At 37.0% G+C, this 26,953-nt stretch overlaps 3 protein-coding genes across 3 annotated transcripts in view; 2 read left to right on the top strand and 1 right to left on the bottom strand.

The window, feature by feature from the left end:
* Positions 1-26,953, top strand: part of LOC126366205 (sorting nexin-25) — a 278,282-nt gene that overhangs the window by 181,009 nt on the left and 70,320 nt on the right. The gene's annotated exons all lie outside the window — the stretch shown is intronic.
* Positions 286-15,527, bottom strand: LOC126366191 (adenylate cyclase type 9). Its single transcript, XM_050009180.1, has 8 exons — positions 15,298-15,527; positions 13,951-14,323; positions 12,819-13,825; positions 12,480-12,734; positions 12,039-12,398; positions 10,822-11,198; positions 10,009-10,206; positions 286-9,653 (listed from the first exon to the last, which is right to left on the bottom strand). Exons 2-8 carry the CDS (start codon positions 14,232-14,234, stop codon positions 7,833-7,835), a joined length of 4,302 nt encoding a protein of 1,433 aa, XP_049865137.1. The 5' UTR covers positions 14,235-14,323; positions 15,298-15,527; the 3' UTR covers positions 286-7,832.
* Positions 15,796-26,436, top strand: LOC126366301 (uncharacterized). Its single transcript, XM_050009393.1, has 11 exons — positions 15,796-16,036; positions 16,296-16,504; positions 17,537-17,647; positions 17,808-17,899; positions 18,344-18,453; positions 20,393-20,458; positions 21,234-21,348; positions 22,170-22,293; positions 22,770-22,838; positions 24,083-24,118; positions 26,231-26,436. The coding sequence occupies exons 1-11, from the start codon at positions 15,948-15,950 to the stop codon at positions 26,269-26,271; spliced, it is 1,062 nt and encodes a 353-aa protein (XP_049865350.1). The 5' UTR covers positions 15,796-15,947; the 3' UTR covers positions 26,272-26,436.

Below are 26,953 nucleotides of genomic sequence, written 5' to 3'. Positions count from 1 at the left end.
TAGGATATGTCTGCAGGAATCGGGGCCATTATCAATTATAAATAATTAAAAAGAAATGTAGGTAGCTCTCCTTTCACTGAAGAAAGCTGTAGTTTTAAGCATTTTATAGACACCTATTCGAGATTTATCTTTAAGTAGAAAGATTTAATATGTATGAGGAATAAAATTACTTTAGAAAAGAAATAAAATCCTTCAACACAAGTACGTATAATTATTTTCATCCTTGCCGCCTCCTATTTTATATCAGCGAGTTACTTTAAAGACAAGAAAAAAGAAACAACAGTCTCATTTAAATCATACATATATTTCCCAAAATAAAAACATAAAAATGTTCAGCATTGACAAAATATAAATATAACAATTTATTACTATACATTCAAAATTGTATTGTTCATATTGAGAGGACAAAATGTGTAATGGAAATTAGAAAAACGAATTTCGAAAACAGCGATATGACGTAACGAACAGTCGCATTAAATACAAAACTGAATAATAGTTATTACAAGAGGGGAAAATGTTTTATTACACCAGTTCAGAGTGAATTACAAACTAGCGAAGTAGTTTCCTCTCGTGTGAAACATATAACTTTTCACCCCTACCAGCGAAAAAAGCATACAATTATTTTAATAAATATCATTAAAAATCGCGGAGTTTACACTGCAGGCTGTATGGCTATGTTCCCATGCCTTCTCTTGCGAGAAAGTCCGAGTACAAAATTAAAAAGCTACTTTGTATCTTAAGTGGATAAAATGCAGATTTTTACACTGTTTTTACACGAGAGACCTTTTTCGTGCTAGACAGGGGAAAAAAATATTTGTAGTTTTACAAAATATTAAAATTCAAGGCTTTGCGATATACGAGACAGTAGACAAAATTGAGATCAAAAAGTGGTTCTTTCAATATTTACCTTTATTCGCTACTTGAATTTCTAGGGCCATTTTGAGACCCAGACAAGCATCCTACCTATTACAGTCTTCCATCGTATCAAATGACGTCTGAGCACTTACAAATTTCCTTTCCTACTACCATTTCCCGTAGCCTCGAGCCGCGCTAGCGCGCGATGCGATAATTTGAACCAATAGAATTGGTTTATTTATCGCGTAGCCAATGGCGTTAGTTCATTTAACACGTCGCGCGCGGTATACGGTTTCCATGCCATTGGTACATAAATATCTACACTATTTATAAACGGTGCGGGAAAATACACTAGTCTCCAAAGAATAAATAATTCAACATTTGATCCGTATTAAAAACATCATAATCAATGATTTTATATTTAAATATAATTTAATAAATAATTCAATAAATACTATATCTTAGGATAATTTAGTCGTCTTTTATTCTTAGTAGAGACTAGTAATTTTCAATTTAATCTCTTAGCTCATGCCTTTCTGTTGTTCTCAAATATACACTTATTTAGCTTCTAAATGGTACCTTTGGACGTAAACGGGTTAAACGTTTCTACTACATTAAAGTAACTTGCATGCAATAGGATTTCAAACTCACATTAAATATAGCTTTTCGAGAATGAGAGCAGGACAGAAATATAATATATAATCTATATAGCTTAATGCGAAAGAGATTGGATCGGCGATAGTTCTGTTCGGAAGACTCACGAGTTCGAATCAGGGCTCGGCTTCTAAACCACTGAATTCGACATTCAAGTTTGAATTAATGTTTGAATCATAATCGATACCACGTGGTTCCCAGGATGTGGTGCTCCATTAATGGCAATCGACTCGATTGCTGTTTAGCAATAAGGCCGCCTATTGTGCTTATTTTTATTCGTATGTTTATGTCCTGTGTATATGTCGTTATGCAATAAAGAATTATTGGTTGATTGAGTGACTCGCCCCTTATTACTTAAATATATCTGGCGGGGAGTGGGTGTGTGAACCACTGGTGAACGCACCTCTTGTGATGCAATGTTGTGTCACGAAAGGGACAAATATCTTTATTATATACTGTTCTGTCAGCTGTCATTATAAACAAGCTACATTTTATGACGTGTAATGTAAATGGCGAAGTGGCATCACAATTACATATTATGAAGCAATTACCGTCTATTACACACATTTTACACAAACAAATATTATTATCTTTATATTTCATGTCCTATATTAAAGGGTTTCTAATACCTAATCATGCAACCCGTACATGCAAGCTACTAGAGATTGTTTGTAGTTCTAATAAGACCATTTTTACATTGTCAGTACCAGCACCGTGGCATCTTCAGTCATAGAATCGGACCAAATACAATATTTCAATATATTAGCATTATATAAGTGCAAAATACGTCATCGTGCATAAAAAGGACGTCTGTGGACTTCGATCTTATACAATATATATTAGTAGATGTACAGTTCCATACAAAAATCAAACTAAATATCGTCTCTGCGTCAACCCTAATATAAATATATGAAGTATTTTGAAAAAGTTATAAGTGTCGTAGAGTTTAATCCAATTTAAGCCTTCAGTAACTGAGATAAATAAGGAAACGCGATGCGCTAACAAAAACGAAACGAGGCGCATCGCTTCGATTTGCTTAGCTAGTTTATAGTGTGTGCATTTACAAATATGTATGATCGAAGTCTATGAAACAGTAAATACGGGTAAATTTTAACTACAATGTCATATTACCATTCTAAGTTTTACATGAAGAATTATTATGAACAATTTGGGCTTCACTTTCGCTTCTAATATAATATACAGTTCGTAAATTTATCACAAACAAGTTTTCTTACATTTATCAACTCCAGGGATTGTAAAAAGGCTACATTGAAGCAATTCATCTAAAGCATTGTTTGACATTTGCGCAATTAAAAAAGAGTGCGCAATATCAATAAATGTCAAATGACAATATCGATAATAATTGCTTCAAGGTGACTTTTAAGGCCCCCAGTACTTGAATTTGTCGGGCGTGAGTTAAAATTCGCGCGGGCCAGGCGTCAGACCAACTTATGTCAGATATTACTGCAAGCTTATTCATCATCCAGTGTAAGATGGTCTGCTCTGCGGTCGTCGCTTGCGATCAACTTACACTGTGTCACACCAAAGACACTCCACGCAAGAATCTCATTTGTACCGTGTAACGCGCGTGTTCGAGCGAGACACAGTCCGCGCGCTTTCCCTCTTACTCCTTAGTGGCTTACCGCCATTTAGGACTAAAGTAAGACCCAGAGGGGGTGAGGTCGGCCCGATACGTATTGGTGCGGGGCGCGAGCTGACCGCTCTATACGTAGTACGTAAACAGCCTATATACGTCCCACTGCTGGGCACAGGCCTCCCCTCAATCAACCGGAGGGGGTATGGAGCATACTCCACCACGCTGCTCCAATGCGGGTTGGTGGAAGTGTTTTTTACGGCTAATAGCCGGGACCAACGGCTTAACGTGCCCTCCGAAGCACGGAATCATCTTACTTTTTCGGACAATCAGGTGATTCAAGCCTGAAAAGTCCTTACCAAACAAAGGACAGTCTCACAAAGTGATTTCGACAATGTCCCCATCGGGAATCGAACCCGGACCTCCAGATCGTGAGCCTTACGCTCTAACCACTAGACCACGGAGCTGACCGCTCTATACGTAGTATTAGTCATTATTCTATGACTGGGTGATGATCAAGTTTGTAGAATAGGGTAGTTTCCAACTAGTCAAATCAGTTACTTTTTACTAAATGTCAAAACACGAAATTACTATGGAATTTGTATAAAAATGCAACCTGTGTCGTTCTGACAAAATTATAAAAAATCATAAGTAAGTAAAATAGAAACAAAAACGTTTTTTGTTATCATTAGATCGGTCTTTATTTAGTAATCAGAATTCATAATTTATCTTTGACCTAGGAAACTTATATAACATAATTATATTGGTCTGACCCACGCGAGACGCGCGCAAGTTTTAGCGTACGCCTCACGATTTAATAAATAAGTTTGAATCTATATACTTTAGAGGAGGTAACATTACAAAGAGAGCTAAATACACCTACTAATCCAGTTTTGGTCCAACGTTAGGTAAAAGTACACATTCGTTTCAATGAGGGCCTTTGCTATCGGGGTTCCCCAAAAACACGATAGATGGCGTTGTTAAGTTTTCTCCTCATTTAAGCTTCTAATTTCATGGATAACAGACATGCGCATCGTTTGTCTTTGTTTTTGGGTACAAATGATGACCCTTTTTATTACACCAAGGTACAGTTACAACTTCCACCCATTATAATTCTGATCAAAATAAAGAAAAGCAATATAGGTAGCAACTTTCTATACATGATTTGATACAAATATCAAGCAACAATTAGTTTTATATATGCTTCTACGATTACATTACAGTTTTGAATAATTATGTACCCCAGCAATGAGAAAATAGGTTATTGTCACGTTAAAAGTGAACAACGCCATCTATCGTGTGTTTGGGGTACGTCGATTGGAAAGTCACTCATTCTGACCGACTTCCATCCGTATTTATTTGTAAATAGAAAACCTTCTTCTATCGTGTGGGTTGTGAGGATTTCCAACCTCATCAACCTTAGTGTCGGAGTTCTATCCTACTTCTCAAAGTCGGTTAAATAGTCATATCGAAGGCAAATAGTTAAAATACAAGTGGAATGTATAATCAAGGATTTTATCATAAGGTTGAAGATTACCTAATACAGGGGAATCGCTATGTCATGGCACTGCGCATATCGCTCGCGAATTTGTGACAGTTAAATGTGAATACAAAGAGTAATCAACGCTCGTAAAGACCGACATTCATGATTTCGCTTTACAATACATAATTGGTTACTTGACAGTTGTAACAAAATATGAAACATGTCGGATATGGTAGTTTATGATTAATCGATAATTATCCAATAGATTTTTTTTTTATTAGTATTTTATTTTTACAAAATATGAATGGATTCTTTTATCCGTGTATTACAAAACCTGAAACACGGGCGGCCATGATTGAGCTCCGTGTCATGTGACATTTCACAAAACAAACAAAAACGTATCTGACAGATTTCAAGTTATACAGTTTGACAGTTTCTTTGTTTGTTGAAATATGACGTCACTGGGTAAAACGTCACGCGACCAAACGTATTCGCGCGAAATTTAAAATAATTGAAGAAAAATGAGTTTTTTTTTCTATTAAATAAAGCAAATAAAATATTTTTAGAGGTATAAAATAAGCAATTGTAGTTTTTAAAACACTTATCCGAAAACTGTCAAGTAGCCCATTTCGATCGATTTCACTCACAATCGTCCCTTTTCAAATACGTATCGTGCCGTGCTATAACAAAACGTCATTCTTTCAACAATGGTGTCGATTCGAACAACCACCCACTTAATTTGACAGGACTAAAACTAGCTCTTTCTTGCCCGTATTGTTAGTAAAGGACAGTAGTTACATAAGAGCTGTCAAACTAAAATTGTGTTAAGTTTGTGTGCGCCCGAATAGGCACCATTACATACATTATCCATCACATGGTATAACAAATATGCTCAAACCATGAAAAGCCGCCATTGCTAGCCGTTTGATGACGTAAGTGTTACCACTGTGTTACCATTAAATTGGTATCTCCACCGTTCCCAGGACGTAAATTTTATTATTGAAATTTAAGAGAATGACTGTTTAATGTATTTAATTAGTATTACTTGTCACATGTATAAAATTCATTAAAATTGGAAGTAAATCTTTTACTAAAAGTTTACTAATTAAAAACATTGGACGTGGGTAATTTATTTTTTAAGAAATGGCAACGCAAGGTGGGACGACGTCAGCTGGGCTAACCTTGAAATGTTAGCTGTCACTTTTGAGCATACCTGGTTTTCTTATACCATGATCCGTCGTATTCACATTAAAGACATTGCTTTCACTGAACCTACAAGAACACTTATTTACATAATGGTGCTGAGTGCAATACACACCATCGAAGTTTAAGTTATACCTGTCATTTTTTTATCTACCGAAAATGAAAGGGACGAGCAATCGACAGGCATAAAATTTATGGAACACACGTCAATGTAAGGTGGAAATTTAAAAAACCTTAAAATTTTACATTGGCAATATTAAGATGACAGCACATGTCAAACGGATTTCATATTAGCGCCTATTTTATTACCCCGGGCTCCTTCCTTTTGAAATTAATAGTTGTCAAGCATCCGTCCCTTATTTTTCGGCGGATAAGAAAATGAAGGGTATAACTTAAAATAAAACTGGGTGTCTGCAAGAGTCAGGGTTAATGTTAATAGATACAGAATTTTCCGTTTGGACAGCACAAGGATTAATTAGTATTAATCGCTAACACACTTTACTTATCATAGTAGCATGATTAGAATGACAACAGGACAGAAGTACCATCGCCTAGTGCGACAAAGACGAGAGATATATGTCCCTTTCGCACCAACGGTATACAGCTTAGTATGAAAGAGACGAGAAATATGTCACTAATCATGCTACGTTTTAAGGGTATAAAAGACTGATACATTCTGAGCTATTCTCTTTATATCAAAATCTGCATATTACAGTAAGTATTGAAGTCAAAATTTAAAAAAAAGTCTTCAGCAATCGGTCGCTACATCGATAATGCATATTACACGATACATCCCCGTATATATTACATAATATACTTTAATACAGTAAGAGAAAGTTCCAAGTATTTGTATAAAAAATTTAAACTATTTCTGTTTCTCAGAATTAGTGAATAATGTAAATATAAATAGTCTCGTAATAAAAATGTTTTTTTTTTTCATTTATAGGTACTCTTTGTTAGTCGTAGTCACAGTAAAAAATATATGTATAATTAATTAATTTCATTTCATTCCTAATCTCGTGCATTTCATAAATATAATAATTTGTGCCAATATACATAATTGTCAGTACGACATCATGAGGCGCTCCTAAGGGTCCGGTATTAATAAATATAAAATAATTTATCATATATCACGAAACGCGATACAGTTCTATTTACAATTTATTTTGTCTTAAATTTAAAAAAAAATAATTCATAGTTGACACTTAGAGCTAGTTTTCTATAACCTGCTATTCTGAGCTGCCTGGAAGTCATATTCCATGGTATATATAGACTGTTATAAATATATAGGACAGGACAGGACACGGTGAACACAGGACCCCATACGCCAACCTCATACACAAATTACACAAATCACGCAAAAATGCGCACGTCAACTTAAATTACTAAATCAATCTACACCACTACTACGAAATATTAGTACCATTTATTTCGTTTATAATAATCGTCTGCATTTTAATTATCCCAAACAATACTATCTATCCACAAATGGGTAAATATTTCCATTTTATATACAAAATATATTAATTTTTAATATTCGTAACTTTAGTAGAGGTGTGTATAATTCAATATACAACTTTATCTTATTTCCCGGACGGTCCCAAATTGAATCAACGGTTTCTCACGCCTACCGCCAAGACTCTTCAGTTAATAGGAAAGTGTAAATACAATTATCCAGCTGTAAATTTTCTACTGGACCGCCCTTACCGAACTTAATTCGCAGACTAGATCACTGGTCACAGATTTTTTTAATTATAAATATAGGCAAGGAGATTTTAGCACTTTGTATAAATACCATACTTCTAAATGGTCGCACACTGCCCGAACAGGCACAAAAGCTCATCTAACAATAAATTAATAGCCTTATATTATAACACATGGAGTATTTCATCAAGCCCCTAACATTTTCTTGCCTAAATAAATACGGTAAAAAAGCATCACCTTATGCTTAAAGTGTACAATTTCCTACTTTTTTAAGTTACCAATACGTAAAATATACAATAAAATCACAGATTCTACTTTTCTTCACATTATGTCGCCTATCTAAGGTTCCTTTCTGCCGACGAGGAGGTAAACATTCATGTTATCCTTGCCTTTGACGTAGACGCTGCCGCGAGGCTCGAAGTCGTACCACGTGGACAGTACCGGGATACAGGCCTCGCCTACTTGTATGCGCTTGGGCACGCCCGTCGAGTCCATCCGCGACGCAATATTCACTGCATCCCCCCAGATATCATAGTACAACTTGGTAGTGCCGATGACCCCGGCCGTAACATCGCCGAAATTAAACCCGATTCTAAGAATGAAGTCGAATTCTAACAAGTCTTGGTTGAAGTTGTCGACTACCTTCTGCATTTCGAGTGCGAACTCGACCAGCTGGAAGAGGTGGTCGTACGTGGCACGTGAGGCGTGGCGTAGATCAGGATTTAGCCCGCTTGCCGCCATGAATGTACTACCGATTGTCTTAATCTTCTCCACGTGCTGGAACTCAGGTCTCTCCAACAGCTCGTCAAAGTCCGCTATCAGCTCATTGAGCACTCGCAAAAACTCCTTCCCCTTCAGATACGATTCGTCGTACATTTCGTTAAAATTGATTATACTCGCAAATATTATCCCTACGTCCTTATGGTTTTCAGAATATTTGGCAGTATTTTTAAGTTGATCGGCAACGTGGCGAGGTATTATGTTGTGCAGCAGCCAATCCGCTTGATTCCTCATATTTTGTACTCTCTGCTTGTCCCTGTTCGCCACCATATTGCTATAGAAACTCAAGCGGTAACTGATTTCGAACTCGTGGTTCAGGAACCACACCAGCATCAGAAGCAGGGCTATGTCTATATATAATTCTGTCAAATGGATTTGGTGATGCATGCCCCCGTCAAATTCGCTGGTGTTGTTTAGGAACATCTGATCGAGCATATCCAGGGTCATATTAGAAGGATCACTGAAGTTATGGGCGATTACCGGAGGAGTCAAATTAATATCACCATCTAATATTCGAGTATTGACTTCGCGGCAACCGAACACCGCCAGAAACAAGAATAGTCCCGCGTACATCGTCACCAACACATTCTTGACGAGCCAGTTCATTTGCGTGAAGTTACAAAAATGCACAATGCTAATAGTTAAAAGATACACGTAGAAAGACTGTTCGCCTTTCAATATAGTCATAGTCGTATTTTGGCAAGAGAAATTTATAAGTACCGCTAGAATCGGCAAACTAATCAATAGACTCCCTGATACATGCCAGGGGTACCAGTTCGATAGATATTTGAACACTTTATCGGATTTCCTGAGTTGGTTATTCTGGGGGTCGAATGGATCGGTTTTCGTCTTCCATTTTAGGTAGTGTCTGTAGACGCAGAGCGTCATGGCCACAACTTCAATGAGAATGAAAGAAATGAACCAGCCTATGGAGAGCCGCCATTGATCGTAGATGAGGAAGGTGGAAACTGCTACGGCGATGAATATAACCGCCGAGACGAGAATATCAAGTGCTGTGTTGAACCGGGAAGTAGTTAGCGTCGGCGGGAAGTCCTCCGTATCATCGCTTCGGTGCGCCTTGTCCCTATAATGCCGTTCAATCTCCGGAGTTTTGAAAAACAGCGTGAACCTGTTAAGGGGTGGTTGTACGAAGTAGTTGATTCCTGACCTGGCATTGTCCTGGACGCAGCGTATGAGCTGTAAATCCGACTGTTTCCGCAGCTTCTGAAGGGATTGGACTTGCTTGTCGTCAAGAGGCGGCGGCAACCGTGCTCGGGACGTCTCGTTCAATGATGATTGGCTTGAAGTGTAATAGCCAGAGACACGATGTTGCAGCATGTCGTTCTGTGATGCCGCTAATGTGTGGTTCAGGGCGAATATCTGGAAAAAAAATATTTTAAAAAATGTAAACACCAGCTTCGAATATAGAATAACCGTCTACCGTCACTCTTCGCCCCGCACCAATTCGTATCAGGCGCCGAGCTAGTTTTACCTCTCCCCCTTTGGCACTTACTTAACTTTTAAAACGCCGTAAGCCTAAGGCGCCGCAAACGTAAGCCTAAAGCCGTAAGAATATCTGTTCTGGAAATTCGTGCCCTACATCCCAACACGGGATACTATGTTTAAATGAAGAAGAGAAATAGTAATAATAAGGGTTGATGACATCTGTCATTCATTGGTCTCACATCCCACACGAGAGAAGTAATATAATGCATTTGAAAGCTACTTATCGCACCTGTTGTTGTATGCTGGACCGACGACTGGTGCTTCTGATGCCGGAGTCCTTGCGGCTGTTGACGGAGGGGCACAGGCTGACGGCGTCGTCGGGGGCGCGCGGCTGTGGCGAGGGCAGCGGCAGGTGGAGGCGGCGCTCACGGGGGCGCGCCTCGCCTTGCGTCGTCAGGGTCGAACTACGAGCGCGGCATACTGGCACCTGCATTGGAACACTTATAGGACACCGGGTTCACTGGTTCCAGATTCCGGGTTTGGATTGAAAACCCGTCCGAATAAGACTTTTTCGATTTACTTTTCTGTCTTTTTTATAGGGCCGGACCATATATTATATATAACATTATGTATGTGTTTGTATATGAGTAAAGTATAAGATTGAGTATAGCAAAAATCCGTGATAGCCCTGTTCCGAGAAAGCGTGACTTACAGCGTATGGTCAGGGGTTGGAATACCGGCTCTTACCAATGTCGCAATTAAAATTACATTTTTCTTTATTAAAATCCATAAATAAGTAAAATAGAAAACGTTTTTGTCACCTTTACATTTGTTTTATTTAGTAATAATTTCATAATTTATGCTTGACCTAGGAAACTACCGAGTTGTATACTATACATATCATAAGATCATAACTATATCGCAATTCGGTAGTCAGAGGTACATCTATCGCTAGATAAACTAAGTACCCACACCTCACCGAGCTTTCTGTATTACCAACGTGATAGGTGGTGATCCGTATCGCCGTCTATAATTGTAACATAATATTTTCTAAACATCAATGTTACGTGTTATCTTAAAAAACGTTAGATAAATGTCTCACCTCGATGTTGTTAGGTCTGCCGTATTGCGAGCGGTAACTGCTGCTACGGGCGAAGGGAGACATATTACTGCGCGACTGGCTGAGATAGGATCGGATGTCGATGATCTCACGCTCGAAGCTAGCCATCTCCTGGCTCACAGGAACATTCAGTTTACTACTGCTCGCCACACGCATCTTATTGTCTTGAGATTCTATGACTATAGGCACTTGATGGTAACCATTGTTAGAAGCAACCCCATCACCCCGTTCCAGAAAATGTATCCCCTTATCATTCAAATCCTGCTTCTTCAACTCATGCAACGGCGTATCGGAATGCTTCCTCAAAAACTTGGGCACCTTCCAACTTTTCAACTTATTCGTATATTTCCCATAGCTCCCTGAAAAAAATAACAATTTAAATTTTTGAATCCGCTATTACATAAAAATAGCTCGACGTCTGGGATTGTCGGATCTGCACGGTATTGAACTACCTAAAGTTAATACAGCGGCGATAATAAATGTTATAAATAGTACGACACGAAAACTTATTACAGTTTTGTTTATCTCCTCGATACAAGTATGCGCACGACATTAGCGAGCTATTTATCAAGCAATCACTTAGCATGTGAATGCTGTTTGAGCGGAACATTAGACCATCAGTACCCGTGTGATAATCTTGAGGAAACGTAAGCGTAAGTCCATCACGCAGATACTGTCAGACCAGATAGCCCGAACAAAGATAAAAGTACATTATATTATTTGAGTTATTCAAAGTTACACAATACTTTTTGTTTTACGCGACACATCGGCGACACGGATATACTCAATCAATACTTTGTAGAAATTGCTTGCAAAGTTGAATCATACTTGTTTTCTTCGCGTTGTATACCTACAAATATGAAATACAAGTGTGTCACAATTTTCCGAGATTGTTTCGATCTTGGTCATTTAAGAAATCATTATGACAGAGAGCATCACCTTCAACTAATGAAGAGTCGTATAATATCTTATCTGCGACTTGTGCCTTGTGCCACTGATAACCAAGACTTTTCCACAGTTCAATTCATAATATCAGTACATGGTCAAGCAAACAAATGCGTCCGATATGGGACGATGACATTAAGAGACTACACCAACACAATCTAATGCAAACACTATGAATTACTGCCGCGGATAATGTAGAACAAACGTTGTTAATCCGTTAATCAGCGTAAGGCTACCTGTTCCGATGTACTCACCAACTGAAGTAGGGCTCTTGGACGAACTGTCCGCTCTTTCGAGGAATACGTTCTCTCTCTTCTCCTCCAGTTCAGCGTCGGAGTCCAATATGCTCGGCAGTGAACTGGCTTTAGTACGGAAATTGAAGGGAGTCGGGGATAGGAAGTTGTTAGCGTCAGCCTTGCGGGGAGTGCGCGGCTCCTTGACGCTGCCGCGCGACGACAGCGGCAGCGGGGAGTGGTTGAAGGAGAGGATGGATTGCGGGGACGCTGCGGGCGATATTATAAGACGTAAATTCACAGGGTTAGAGGGGGTCAGGCACTGATCGTGATCGTACGGGGAGTGCAGCTGGCGGCCTTCTATGAAGTAGGTTTTGTGACCTGGTTACAGACACAAATAAACATTAGGTTTTACGTTGTTCTACACATACTACTAATGTCAAGAACTAAACTATAACTTACCAAATACTTCCTCGCCTTCCTCCAAAACGTAGGAGCCTCCGAGAAATCGACTAGTTTCCTCAGATATGTGCACGCGGCCCGGCTTGCCGGTGGATTCCATCTTGTTAGCGAAAGTGACGTCATTGCTCCAAACGTCGAATTTAAATCGGCGCGTGCCAACTATCCCACATAGCACGGTCCCAGTGTGAACTCCTACTCTCATATTGATTCCCTCACTGCGCTCTCGATCAAACTCCTGTATAGCCTCTATCATGCCTACAAAACAAACACACAGGTCATGAGACAGACTTGTTTACTAAATCTCTTACTGTAAACATTTATGTGTGCTTGTGTACATACCTAATCCCATTTCTACACAGCACGTAGCGTGGTCAGGTCTCGGCTCGGGGCAGCCCGAGACACAATAGTAGCAATCGCCTAAAGTCGATATCTTTTCACATCCATGAACTTGACACAGCTCATCAAACTTTTCAAATAGATCATTTAGTATATTCACCAATTCTTCAGCACCTTTGTTACCGGACATCCTCGTAAAGCCGACGATGTCGGCAAACAGGATGCTGACGTTGTCCATGCAGCTCATATTAAAAGGTCTGAACAATGACTTTATGTCTGACGCGCCAGGATTGGAGTTTCTTGGGTTTAATGGGTTGTGAGGCTTAAGATTAGGTTCGGATTCGAGCACCTGTTCCTCCATCAGCCAGCTGGCAAGTTTCGGCGGCATCACTGAGTGTATCATCTTCTCTTTTAGTTGCTTTTCCATCTCTAACTGTCGCCGTACTAGCAAACTTTGCCCTACTTTCATAAACGTGCCCCGCATTCTCACAAATGTCATTAAGTAAATATGCACGCCAATAATGTGGACACATAGTTGCAGTAGAATTCTGACAAACATTCCAGGGAACTGCCAATTTTGTTCGGATAGGTGCAGCACTATGTTGAGAACTTCAAAGACGATGGAATACAGAAGGCCAATAATAACACAGGCATACAGAGGTAAAGGTGTTAGGGTGTATATAATGAGCAGTATCTCTATACACATAGTGAAGTGTCCTGATTGGCTGATGTCTGCCGCATGGTACATCGCCGACTCCATCTGCGTGGTTAGAGTCACCAGGGACAGGCTGAGTGTACATAAAGCTAGTGCCATGACTAAGGATAATTTAAAGGTATACACTTTGTAAACATTTGTAAATGTGATAAATAGCATGACAGATGTTATCAAGAGGACTCCAGCAAATATTGAACATAGAGATGGCCATTTGATTGTTATACCGTTCAAGCCCAGGACCACAAAGTAGACAAACCATGATATAGAAAATATCAAAATGTATAAAAGTGCAAATCTGAAAAGAAAAAAATAATACATCAACCACTTTGCCAACTGACAACAATATCAAACAATGCTTGTAGACAATGGGATTCATGCAGGAATCAAACACATTACCATTCACTTAGCCTAGAGGATTACCTGAATCTTAGTCTTATCTGTCTAAAGGAACTGCTTCTGTATTGGCCTTCGAGTATTTCAGAGTCGAATCTTGGGTTCCACCAAGTTCCAGTTGCAGCTCTTTCGAAAGCGATGGGTATAGTGAGGCCACAGCAGTTAGTGGTGGGGTTGTTGTGTGCGAGGTAGGCCTGCACGTGGGGCGCGAGGCGGATCTGAGCGTCCTCGCCCTCCGACCACTCTGCCTCATGCCTTCCATCAAACTCTGACTCATCCTTGCAGCTCACACACCCACTCGGAGCACTCATTGTTCCTTCACTAAACTAATAGCAAGATCCATTTTCAAATCACTACCACTTTGTCTTCCATATCAGGACTTTGATCTGTCATCTGACACCTTTAATTGCATAACAATAATATGTAAATCAATTATCCATTGCATTTAAATCCTAAGAGGTTTAAAATAATCAATATTCTATTATTATCTTGTTTAGACCAAGAACTGAGTCATGTTATCAATTGTTTATATTTGCTTCATTTTTGTATAATAGGTAACCTACCCATGCAAGTAAAAAACATCAATAGCAGACATTATGTGAAAATTTAATGACCATACTCAATATTGCATTAAGTTGTTCTTTGTACTCAAATTGTAATGCAATACACATGTCATAATATATACTTTATGAAGTATATAACTTAATGGTATACTTTATAAGTAATACTATGGTATTTCACTACTTTATTGCTATCAGTAACAGAAATTTTAACAATTAGCTGCCAAATTATGAGCAAAGTCACACTCTTACTACATTCATTTAGAGTTCATCTGACCAACCATGACATTCAAAAGTAATATCAAATTAAAAGAAAAACATTACATTTGAAAACAAATTACCAGTGCCCAATACATGACCATATTTACAGGGAATGTAACAAACAACTAATATGTTGTAATTGATGTGATGAAGCTAATAAGCTGTGATTTATAAACAAGTGTTGGTCTGTGTTGATGTAAATTACATCTGTAAAGGCCTACTATGATAAGAATCTACTTAATCAACATGACTCCTACAGCTCAATATCCAATGAATGTATCTCAATACAACAAAGTATATCAATGTCAAATGAATATTCATATTTTACGTGACTCTCGTGATAATTACAACTTTAATATTTGGTAGTAAAATAGTATTTCGTTGGTAAAAATGTAGTTTTCTCAGTTATTATATGAAATAAATAACATACTAATATTGATGTGCAAGAAAACTATTAAATATTTCTAAGTAAAAAATACATAAATTAAGTAATATAAATTAAAATATGAATAAGAAATAATAGAATAAGAGAATTTAAAATATAGGTACATACATTTCAGGTTTAGAGTATGCGAAATTGTATCGAACCCGCTATGATGTCAATGTATTCATACACTTTCTCAACCATGAAATATTTAAATATTACACTTTCCGCACTAAACAAGTAAACAAACGCCTACGAATGGAAGCAGTTTAAGTAAATAAGAAATAAATCTGTGCAGCGTCCGACAATCATGAAACTTTTCACACAGATTGCCATTGCCAAAACCCGAGTGAAATGAAAGAAAGAAATGACAATTCTTTTTTTTTTGTGTGACATATAGGGCTGACCCTGTGCGGCTTAAATAGCTCGAATACATCGATTTTTTAAATGTTTTAATAACCGCGGAAGCAGAAGAAGATACATCGATTTTCAAATCTTAGAATTTGATTTTACGTGAAAAGAAATAGAACAAATGGGCTGCATGCTGCATGTTAGTAAGTGGCTGATTGACTGATACCTTTGCTTTTTTTTTTCAATCTGAGAATGAAATGAATCTGTCATAAACTGTCATTGTGAGCCGCGACGCGAATCAAGTTTTTTGCTGACTGCAGTATCTTTATTTTCTGTTGGCTAGATTTGTAGAATAAAATATATTGTAAAACTGTTAATTCACCTCACTGTTGTTTTAAGTTTGAATCTCGGTGTAGTTTTCTGCTAAAATGAACTTTAGGGGTGGTTATACGTTTGAAGACAATTCAGTTGACGACGTACCCAATCCATTCGAAGATTTTAGTGATTCCGGACACAGGTATTACTGCTTATACACAATTTAGTATTGAACATAATGGTGGACGTATGTAATGACAACACTTTGCCATCAAAGTATTTTGTAATAAAACAATATCCAGTAGAGAATTTAATATCTATTGCCTTGCTCGCATTGTAACTTGACGTGACCATTATTACCACTAACCAGTGAAGAGGTTTAGTGGAGTTTACTCCTATATCCCTTCAATAAGTTTTGTATGATGTTTTTGTTTTTCTCTACGATGTTATCATTGTTATAGGAACCAACAGTACAACAATGCATATGGTGATTACCAGGGTGGCTACGGCCCCCCAACACGGTCAAATAAATCTAAGATATTCCAAGGCCCTGGGCCGCAAAGAAATAAGAGGACTCCGGCTATATGGGGTAGGGGATTTGGACCTAATGGGCCACCATTCACTTCATCAACTAGAACCTATGAAGAACGGGCTGTGAAATATTTAGTTCGTAAGTATTAAATTGAAATATATATTTTTTACTTATTTGATAATTAATATTGGATAATTACTGTTAGATAAAGTGAAATCGAATGACAATCACCACTCCACCATTTTTACTATATCTATAATCTTCAATGAATACAGATCATTACAGTAAAAACCACATGCAAAGGCCATGAGGCCTGAAACTGAAATGTTTGAAACTGTTACTGAAATATTTGCATACAAAAATTAACTTTAGTTTTAATTTGTTATGTTATAATTTACTTTTCAATATACCTATTATGAAAGATTTATTTTCAAAAACCTTCAGGATAAATATAAGAGTTCATTTAAAAATCCATATTATATTAAAATATGACCTAACCTGTATTGGGCTGGTTTTCCCTTTGTGGGTTGAAAGGACAATCAGGCAGTCACTTCTGTAAAAAAACTGGACCTGTCAAATCTTCAGATTAGATAAGTGGACCCTGTGAGAAACGGGATAACGCTAGGGAGATGATGACTGACTATACAATTATGAATTGCACTGTTATTTCTTGGCTAAATCATCGTCTTGCAACTAATATTCTATTTTTACTTATATGTATCATTGTATGATATACTGAGTTGATATCAAGTGGAATTTCCAGTCGGAAAATACATGAAATTTTTTGTTCTATACTTTTGCGACGGAAAATTCCACTTGATATCATCTCAGAATCATGGTCTCAATCATCCCTCAAAGTTTTCGTTACGACGTCACTAACACCCTGTATTTATAGTAATATATATATTTGTATTTATTTATTTTTTTTTTCTCTTCTTCTATTTTACTTTTTTGCGTGCTACACTGCAGCTGTACAAGTGTACTATATCCTCTGCCGAAGGTTGTCTGAAAGAGATCGCTCTTAGAGATAAGGCCGCCTTTGCCCACCTTAGAATAAGTTTATCCTGTAAATGTTTTGTGAATTTGTGTGCAATAAAGTGTTTTATTATTATTATTATGATTTTTAAATATTGCAATTGTTTCTAATTTCTCTTATTTTTTGTCCAACAGGGTGTGGCCTCCCAATGAATTCTGTAAAAAATTTGCCTGCAGACCTTTTGGAATTACTGCAACCCCATTACTGTGGTTTATGTGGTCAAAATTTTGAATCATTTCAAATGTGTAAGTGTTTTCTTTTAAATCAATTTTTTTTGTGTAATACCATATAATACAGAATAATACCATGTAATTTTTCAAAAAGGTGCTTACATGGTTTTCTCTATAAAGCGTTGATATTGAATGAGGATAGGGATAACGAATTTAATTTATTTTTAAATTGCAGCTCGTTCACATTACATTTCTAGAAGACATGCGAAAAATAAATCAAAATGGCTTGGTCAGCATCATGGAAAACCGCCTCAAGGGTTCAACGAGGTAATATGATGATTTGGCAATAGAATCTTGACTGTTCTTTGCTAAACTAAAATTGAAAAAAGAAGTCTGATTCCAGCCCCTTAATAGTATCTAAAAGTATTTTGGTATAACTATGTTATAATAAATTAAAATAGTATGTTCATTACGAAAAAATGTTAATTCCTGTACACACCATCCAATTTTATTTTAAGTTATATCTGTCATTTTCTTATCCACACTTATATAAGTAAATTAAGGATTTGTTGTTGGCATCATATTATCAATATTTTTTAGGTCAGTCATATACATATTGTTGATTTCTGTAAAAAATGCTTTATTTTCTGTCTATTCTCATATGAAGAAATTATACGGATTGCGGCACTAAAGCCGAATTTTATAATATCGGCCGAATAAGTAAACATTCGGCATATTTATAGTGATAAATGTAATAATATTGTCTTTCAGGCCTTTCAAGCACCATTCCGATCACGGGACATGTACTGTGAACTATGCGATGTGCAGATCACATCGAAAATCCATGCTGATTCTCATTACTCTGGAAAATCGCACCGCTCGTGAGTATCGCAATTAGGTTAATTAGGTTACCTTAGTTAGGTTCTTAATATATTGACAGTAGGGATTGCAATCCGGAAAAACGGATCCGGTAATCCGGCGGATCCGGCATCATTTAATGGTTACCGGATCCGGTACCAATATACCGGATCCAAAGACCGGATCTGGTGCTAGCAGTTTGTGGGAAAATAATATAGCTGTTGCATGAGTAGGTAGGTACTTTAAATGCGTTGTGCGTAGTGTTCATGCGTGCGTGTCGTTCGTCGCAATTTTTGCCATTCATTCGTTCGACAGATTCATCAAATCATGATGGTATCTGTCATTATTTATAAATTCAAATTCAAAAATATCTTTATTCAGTAGGTAACATAGTTATACTTTGATCGTCAATTTTTACATAACGAACGTCTCATCCGCCTAAAACTACTGCAGCTTCTCACAAGCTGCAAGAAAAACCTCAGCACAGGACTTTCTTTAAAAAAATAAAAATAAATATAAAATATTGGATTGTTCTCAGACAGTTAATCTCATGCATTCATATCTTCTAAATAATCACTAACTTTATAATACCTTTACCTTTACTTTTACCTTTTTTTTTTTTTACCTTTTTTGTAAAGTTTTTGTTTAACTACTGTCTTAAAACAGTTGAAAGGCAAATTCTGAATGTCAATGGGAATCTTATTGTAAAAACGTATACATTGCCCCTTAAAAGATTTAGTAATCTTATGTAATCGACTGACTTATAAATACCTATGTCGATTTTATATATTTGTGAATTATTTTTTATAAACTACCTACATATAAGTGCAGTGCCACTTGATTTATTTTTTTTTATTTATTATTATTACAAGTTCTTATAGCTAATTTACACCACTATCCAAAACAGACCCAAAAGAGCGTGTTAACGCGATAAATTGTTTTTAATGCAGTGTTACAGTAGCAACCCAAAAAGACCGAAGCCTGTGATAGGGTTAGCTAGAAATTTCGTCTTAAAACAATGACATAAATATTCAGTAGGTAGACAGCGCGGCGTAATTTTAATTAAAAAAAAAACTTAAAATAGATATTAAAGGATTAGTAATTAATTTAAAATTATGTAGTTAGTAAATAATGCTAAAGTTAGTAACAGCTTTGTAAACAAATTATTTTAAAAGCTCAGAGTAAGCATACGTAAAATCATCTAAATCCATGTTTAATAGAAACTGTTTTTTGTAATTAGGGTAATACATTACTAAGCATTTAAAACAAAATTAAAGTAATAAAAGAAATTAATTATATAAAAAATCAATTAGGTTCTTTTAATCTATAATAATCATTTATTCGTAATAAACATTACAGTCAAAACAAAAATGTAATTGTAATGTGATTAACTCACTTATTTTGTACTAAAAAGCAAAAATCATCTTGATTTAATCAATCCGGCCGGATCCGGTCGGACCCGGCCGGATTGATGGGAATCCGGTCGTATCCGGCCGGACTGAAAATGACGCCGGATTGAATTCGTAATTGACAGTCCAGTGATCCATATAATATGGGTCATGACAGACTAGCTCCAAACGACCGTGACCCATACACCTCCTCACTACGAAACAACCAGGTACGCACTAAGGGCGGGTGCTCCACTTCATCCCGGGTAACTTAGCAAATGTTTGTATTACAGTATGTTTGATGAATGCTACTGTCCACCTGTTTGAAGGCTGAAGTGACTGAAGGTTTAGTAAAAATATTCAAATAGTCAAAAATATCTGTTTATTCGCGTTTACTTTTTCAAAAAACTAAAACATTTATTATTATTTACGTTTTTAAGGAGTGTTGAGATTGATGAATCCAAATGCTCCTCACCCGACTGGTTTTATTAAAAGTTAATTATATTTTAGTCTGATAGCCCACCTTTTAAATTGTCTAACTCACACTCTTCATTATTATTTATTAAATTCACAGAGTGGTGGATGGTCGCAAGAAGCCGAAGAACGTGAATTTACTGAAGCCCGGCATGGAGCGACGCATGTGAGTAAAATAGGCTAGTTTAGCTAACTAGTCAAACCAGTTAAAACACGAAATTACAATGAAAAAGTCATAGAAAAACGTTATAAAATGTCCGACTTATTACGTTTTTTCTTGATTAAAATTAATAAGTAAGTTAAAGAGAAAAAAAAATGTTTTTCGTCAGTTTTACAGTTTTTACAGTCATGAGCAATATAATGTATCCACTTTAGGACTCTGTCGCACTAATACATTTGACATTTAGTGAGACTTACGGTTCAATTTGTCAAAAAAGTTAATGTGACATGGTCCCAAAGTGTATACAATTCATATTTTACTTTTTAGCTCATTTCAAGCTCATAATGGTGCACGCTTCTATATTTAGAATTATTTTTTAATCTATGGTATTTGTACTCTGTTACTGTATAGGTGATTTTAATAATGAGACTTGCAATGTAAAAGTTGCTGCGATTTGTTTTCTGGCCGCTTAGGTATTTCAATAGAAATTAAGGTTGTAGTAGGTATTTTTATGTAGGTTTCCAAGTGTCATAACATAACTTATTATAATATAGAAGATAAAAGTAACAATAACATTATGTTCTATTAGTAAACATTCATTCATTATCATGATGTTTGATAACCTCCACAACTTCGTCCACAACTTTCCCGCCGTAGCAGCGATGCCGCCGCTGGTCGACCTTTTCCATTCCGCCACCATTCTGTGATGGCGTTTGACCACCGACTATTCTCGCATCAGCCCATTTTTACCAAACATTAAATAAAGATATTTTTATTTCAGCATTAACTTAATTCGTCGTGAGAAGAAATTCCTGAAAATGAGTGCTCAGGAAGCGCCAGTGGAAGTTAAGGAGCCCGCGAAGATACAGTCGGACCTATTCTGCGAGATTTGCAAGGTTTGTTACACGACTATACATACAGGGTGTTAGTGATATCGTAACGAAAACTTTGAGGGATGATTCAGACCATAATTCTGAGTTGATATCAAGTGGAATTTTCCGTCGCAAAAGTATGGAACTGAAAATAATTGAAAAAATCATTAAAATTTTCATTAATTTTCCGACAGGAAATTAGACTTGATATCAACTCGGAAACATGCTCTGTATCATCCCCCTTAGTATTCGTTACGATGTCACTAACACCCTGTATACTTTATGCAACAGGAACATTGCAACTGTACTGACTCAACATGGAGTGGGGTGACCACCCCACACCAAGCTCGTATGCGGGCGGGGTGTGTCACGCATACACCCGCGCACAAACATCCACACACACACATACAGAAACACGCGGAGGCACACACACACACACACACACACACACACACACACACACACGCTCTCACCCTCACCACGATATTTACACCACAGATATTTAACTACTGCTTCTATGCTGTTCTGGGAGCATATAAAAAACATAGAACACGTTCAGCTGCTTCTCTTCCCGGGCATGTCGTAAAAACCGACAGAGGGATTGTGTCCTCTAACATGATGGACTAATGTTATGGGCGATAGGCTGATCCCTTATCACCATAAGGTTCATCATATCCATCTTTGGACTTCGTATCAACAGTGGCTGCAAGTTGTCTTTGATTACTTGTGGCTCTGCCCACCCCATTAGGGATTACGGGCGTGAGTTTATGTATGTATATTTAACTAAAAACATCTTGATTTAAAAATTAAAAATGATCTTGACAAATATTAATAATTATTTTCAGACTTCAGTAACCTGCACAGAGCAGATGACCTCCCATCTGAACGGGAAGAGGCATCTCCAGAAGGAAAAGCAATACATCTTGAAGGCTATGCAAGGGGGAAATCCTGCGCAAACTGAGTCAAACGGTATGTTAGATTAGATAAATTAAACCTTTCACGGGCGGAGACCATGGGTCATTGATGGTTCATAATAGATAGTATGGCACCTTAGAATCGGAACGTCATTAGACGTTCTGTCCTTGAAAGTGTTAATAACTCATTGGTGCAACACCGTTGCGGAGTTCGAAGCGGCTCTCCCCGTTTGAGAAGTTGGCCGGTGAAAATTCCATTTGATATCAACTAAGAATCATGGTCTGAATCATCCCTCAAAATTTTAGTTACGATGTCACTAACACCCTGTAGATGGTAGAGTTAACGTGATAATTAAAAAGGTGTATTGTGTGTGGGTGTAATAAAAAGATGCATATGACTGTTGTCCTTGAAATTAGAAGGTTAAACGAAGGCTACACACCACCTATTGGGGGGGGGATGTAGTCTGGTAAATCCCTCACTGCTGTTGCCTGCGTCGCCGCTATATGTACTAATCGTTATTATAATGACAGATGCTGAAAACCAAGTGGAAGACAATGGTGACGCCGAACAAGATGAAGGGAATGATGATGTGGCTGAAGGTATTTCATAATTTTTATTTATTTTCCCTTTTTATGTCCAAATATGCGATCGGTTGACTAACCATAGACAGTTAATATTTTTGAATAGTGCCGATTCGGTCGACCGCCATCTTAATTAATGTGACAGGACAAACTAGCTCTATACATTGTTTTAAGTTTGCGCGGTTATTATCATAATTAAAACACATAATGGCCCCGATTCCTGCAGACACCGCCTAATTTTATTTTAGGTTATATCCGTCATTTTCGTATCCGTCGAAAAGGAAAGGGACGGATGATTCACAGCTCTTAATTTTAGGAAGAATGAGTAAATTAATGTGTCGGGTTATTGACTGACGTAAAATTTTTAGACGGTTGGTTTAGATTTGTGCTTAAAATTGACGTGTGTTCCATAAATTTTATGCTTGTCGATTACCCGTCCCTTTCCTTTTCGGCGGATAAGAAAAGGACAGATATAACTTAAAATAAAATTAGATGGTATTTACAGGAATTAGCACCAATAACGGCTTCTTACCGCGTTTAAAGTAGGGATACTACTCCACTCCAATCTCATCAGTCGTCCCGTGATCATGGCACTTGCAACAGTGTCGAAATATCAGGAATCTCATATCCCTACTTTAAACTATTTAAATTATGTGTTTTAAACTAGCTCTATCTCTTTCTTGCACTTATTGTAAATGAAGGACGGCGATACGGTTCAGCGCCTTTCACGCAGGTCTAACAGAAAGCTAGGCGAAGCGTGGGACTCGTTCATCTTGCGATGGGTGTACCTTTTTTTTTGTACCCTCATTGGGAAGACGTGAACTTATGTTGTTATGTGAAGGACGACACTCGTTCTAAAGTATTACTGATGTCTGGTCAAGTGCTCCTATAATAGTCTTTTCTTTCGGCGCTCTGTTTGTTTTCTCCGCTACGTACATACATAAATTTAAACTCACGCCTATTTCCCACCGGGGTAAGAGACTATGGAATTGCATACGCTTCGATCCTGACATACTTCTCTTGTTTCTTCCACATTCATCAATCGTTTTATACACGCACGCTGGTTCAGAGTAAATCGTACTGAACCTTTTCTAATGATATCTCCAATTTGGTCAATGTTCGTCTTTCTCCGCTACGTAAGCGCGAAAAATCCTAGCTTTATGAACGACACTGATATTAAAGCGCCATATTTTGTTTATTGAAACGAAACAAGTAAAAATAACATTATTATTGGGTTTTTTAAATGTTCCTTTCTGTCACAGAAGCTGAGAATGGTAGCAAAGGTGAAAAGGAAGCAGGTAAATATTTTTCACAATTTTTAATTCATTATTTATTTATTTATTTTATTTATTTATTTTATTTAGATAACCAACAGCTTATAAAACAGAACATATAATAAAGTATTTAGCAAACCAACTTAAGCTACTTAAAGGTTACCCTAGATAGGTTATGCAGATAGAAAAGTACATTGTCATTATGAGCAGACTTGTGTAAACCCGCGCCGCGGTTTGCTTACGTAAAGTACATAACTTTAAAGGAAACAGTTTTTATATAATGATATTTAATAAATTAAATTAATTATAGACTCAAAGTTGTGTCGGTGTGAGTTTGTGATCTGTATGAGGTGAGTGTGTATGTAAAGGTGTGAATATGTGTTTGTGTGGGAGTGTGAGTGTGGTTGTTAAGTGTGTAGGGTGTAGTTTAAAGAGAGAACGGGATTACTTTACTTATAGTTTAGAATTTAGAATTTTAATAATCTGATTTTTAAAAGCAGGTTTATTACTATTAAAAATGTCAATATTTGTGAAATGTTCATTATATTGTTCACAAATGCGGATTTCTACGGATTTTACGCGCTCTAAGTACTAACTGGTCACGGAATGAATGACTATACTAGAATTGCTAAGGGCCTATTCCTATCACTTGCTGATAAACTATCTCAAAATAGGAAACTATATAGAACACAGAATATTACTTTACGTATAGAACGGACAATCTGCCCGCTCAAATTTGTATGGGCGCCGGGCTAGATTTACCTCACAGTTCTCACGCCCGTAAGCTGCTAAGGAGTTTAGGAACGCGCGCGGAATGTGTCGCTCGCACTCACGCGGTAGATGGCACACTGTAGTATTAAACAGAACGACCAGTTCAGTATAATTATTGATTGTAATTCAATAAGATAACATTTTACAATCGTCTCAACTTCAACTTTATGGTTGTATGGCAACCGGTCGTCATAGAGTAGAGACAACTCGTTATCTGTTTATCTGTGGCTTTTATTTTACACATCTGTTTATTTGTCGTATCTATTATGTATACTTTAACCCCTTGGCATACTATCTACCTTTGACTAATACTTTCATATTTTTCGTAATCCCTTAATTCATATATTTTCTTCATAATTATATTTGCTTATTTTCTTATTTATTGTAAGTAAATCCCGACACTTTTTGTTGGCACGATAGTTCAAAGTATTTATAAGCGTAACTTAGGTACTGGCAGAATATCAGTGTTGCTAAGAGTGGTATTTCTACTATTCTTCGCAACAACATGCTGAGTCAGTCCCTTTTCCCTGGCAGTGTATTTTTGATTTGTATACTTATCTTTATCTTCTCTACTATTGTACTGCACTGTTTTGGGAATAAAGTTATTCTATTCTATTCTATTCTACAACCATTACCGCCAATGTCAAGTATAGGAACCACATTTGTCCATAGAGAATGTCCAAGTGTGTCCAAAGGTCGGCAAAGGTATCACATATTTCCTGAAACAGGACAACACCATGTATCAGCACATAAAAACAAAACATACATTTTTTTTTTGTTTTAGTTTTCCCCGAAGGGTAAGGCAAAGGGAACTATGCCCATACAGCCATGTCTGACGTATTTTTTTTCTTGATGATTAATGAAATGATGAAAGGTGATGATGATGAAACCTAAGCCCCCACCCTCGGAGTAGACTCCTACTCCGAACCCCAAACGTATTAACTCAAAAGTCCGCATAAACTTTTGAGTTATGAAGCGGCTTCCCGGCACGAAGCGAAAATAGGCAGATACACTTTGTTTATTGAATACTCCAATATAATAACACTCGCGAATGTCTTCCGACTAACTTAATGCGATCATTAACCACAAAACACCACTTCGTATTAATTATTTAGATTACTCAATGAAGAAAGCAACTGTCCCGTTCCCGTTTCCCGCCAAAAAGTCGCACAAAACATACAATCGTCTCAATGCGCGGTGTCAAAGTACGTAAGCTAGTGTTGTGACGTTCATTAGCATAGTGATGTATCAGTCTAAATTAGATCGATCGATTCTTTTCTATATAACGGTAGGAACGAGATTTTTGTATGTACTATCCGGTGTGCTTATGTGTTAGTGTTACAAAATGTTTGCTTTTTGTTACAGATGATGCAGAAAATGAGGAATGGGGTGATGAATGGGATTAAAGTTGTAAACCAGTTTGCGTTTTACACAGGTTCAAGACCTTACTTTTGTTTTAAGTTACTATAGTTTATTTACTATTCTATCAAAATGTAATGTATTATGTGTAATTTTTTTTTGTATGGTGTGAAAATTACATAGTGAATAAATAAGTAATTAGTACATAACTATGTTTCTGTTACTCAATTTCCTAAACAATATAAATGAATCTCTTAATTTTGTGAGGGACAAAAATTACACCAAATGTCCCATCCTTGTTGGACTAACTAAACCAAAGAGCACAGCAAAACGTAGTACCTATTGGCTCGAGTATTGGCAACTAACACCATGGCTAGCCCTCCAATCCGTGTTGCTGTATGGACCAAACAAGTAATTATGGAATAAAATATGTATGGAATAAACTCGTATTTATTTGGTACATTAAATGGAATAAAATTTGTTAAGCATGCATAAACAAGAATTTGGGATAGGCATTTTTAGACATGTTCTCAGCAAGTGTTTAACTTTTTTGTAATAACACTGTATAATTTTGTGTCATGAATGCCATGATATATTTTGTTTTTATTACGCTCACCTGTGCTTAGGGAAACTCATCATCATCCAACTCATTAACTTCAACGTCTTATTTACGCAGCAAGCAGTTTAGGGATTTGGAATTAATTAAGTTTATTAAGTCAATGGCCCTGA

Source organism: Pectinophora gossypiella, chromosome 4 (assembly GCF_024362695.1).
Source record: "Pectinophora gossypiella chromosome 4, ilPecGoss1.1, whole genome shotgun sequence".
Taxonomy (NCBI): Eukaryota; Metazoa; Arthropoda; class Insecta; order Lepidoptera; family Gelechiidae; genus Pectinophora; species Pectinophora gossypiella.
Note: the sequence above shows the minus strand (reverse complement) of the source record. Positions and strands in the feature narration are given on the sequence as shown.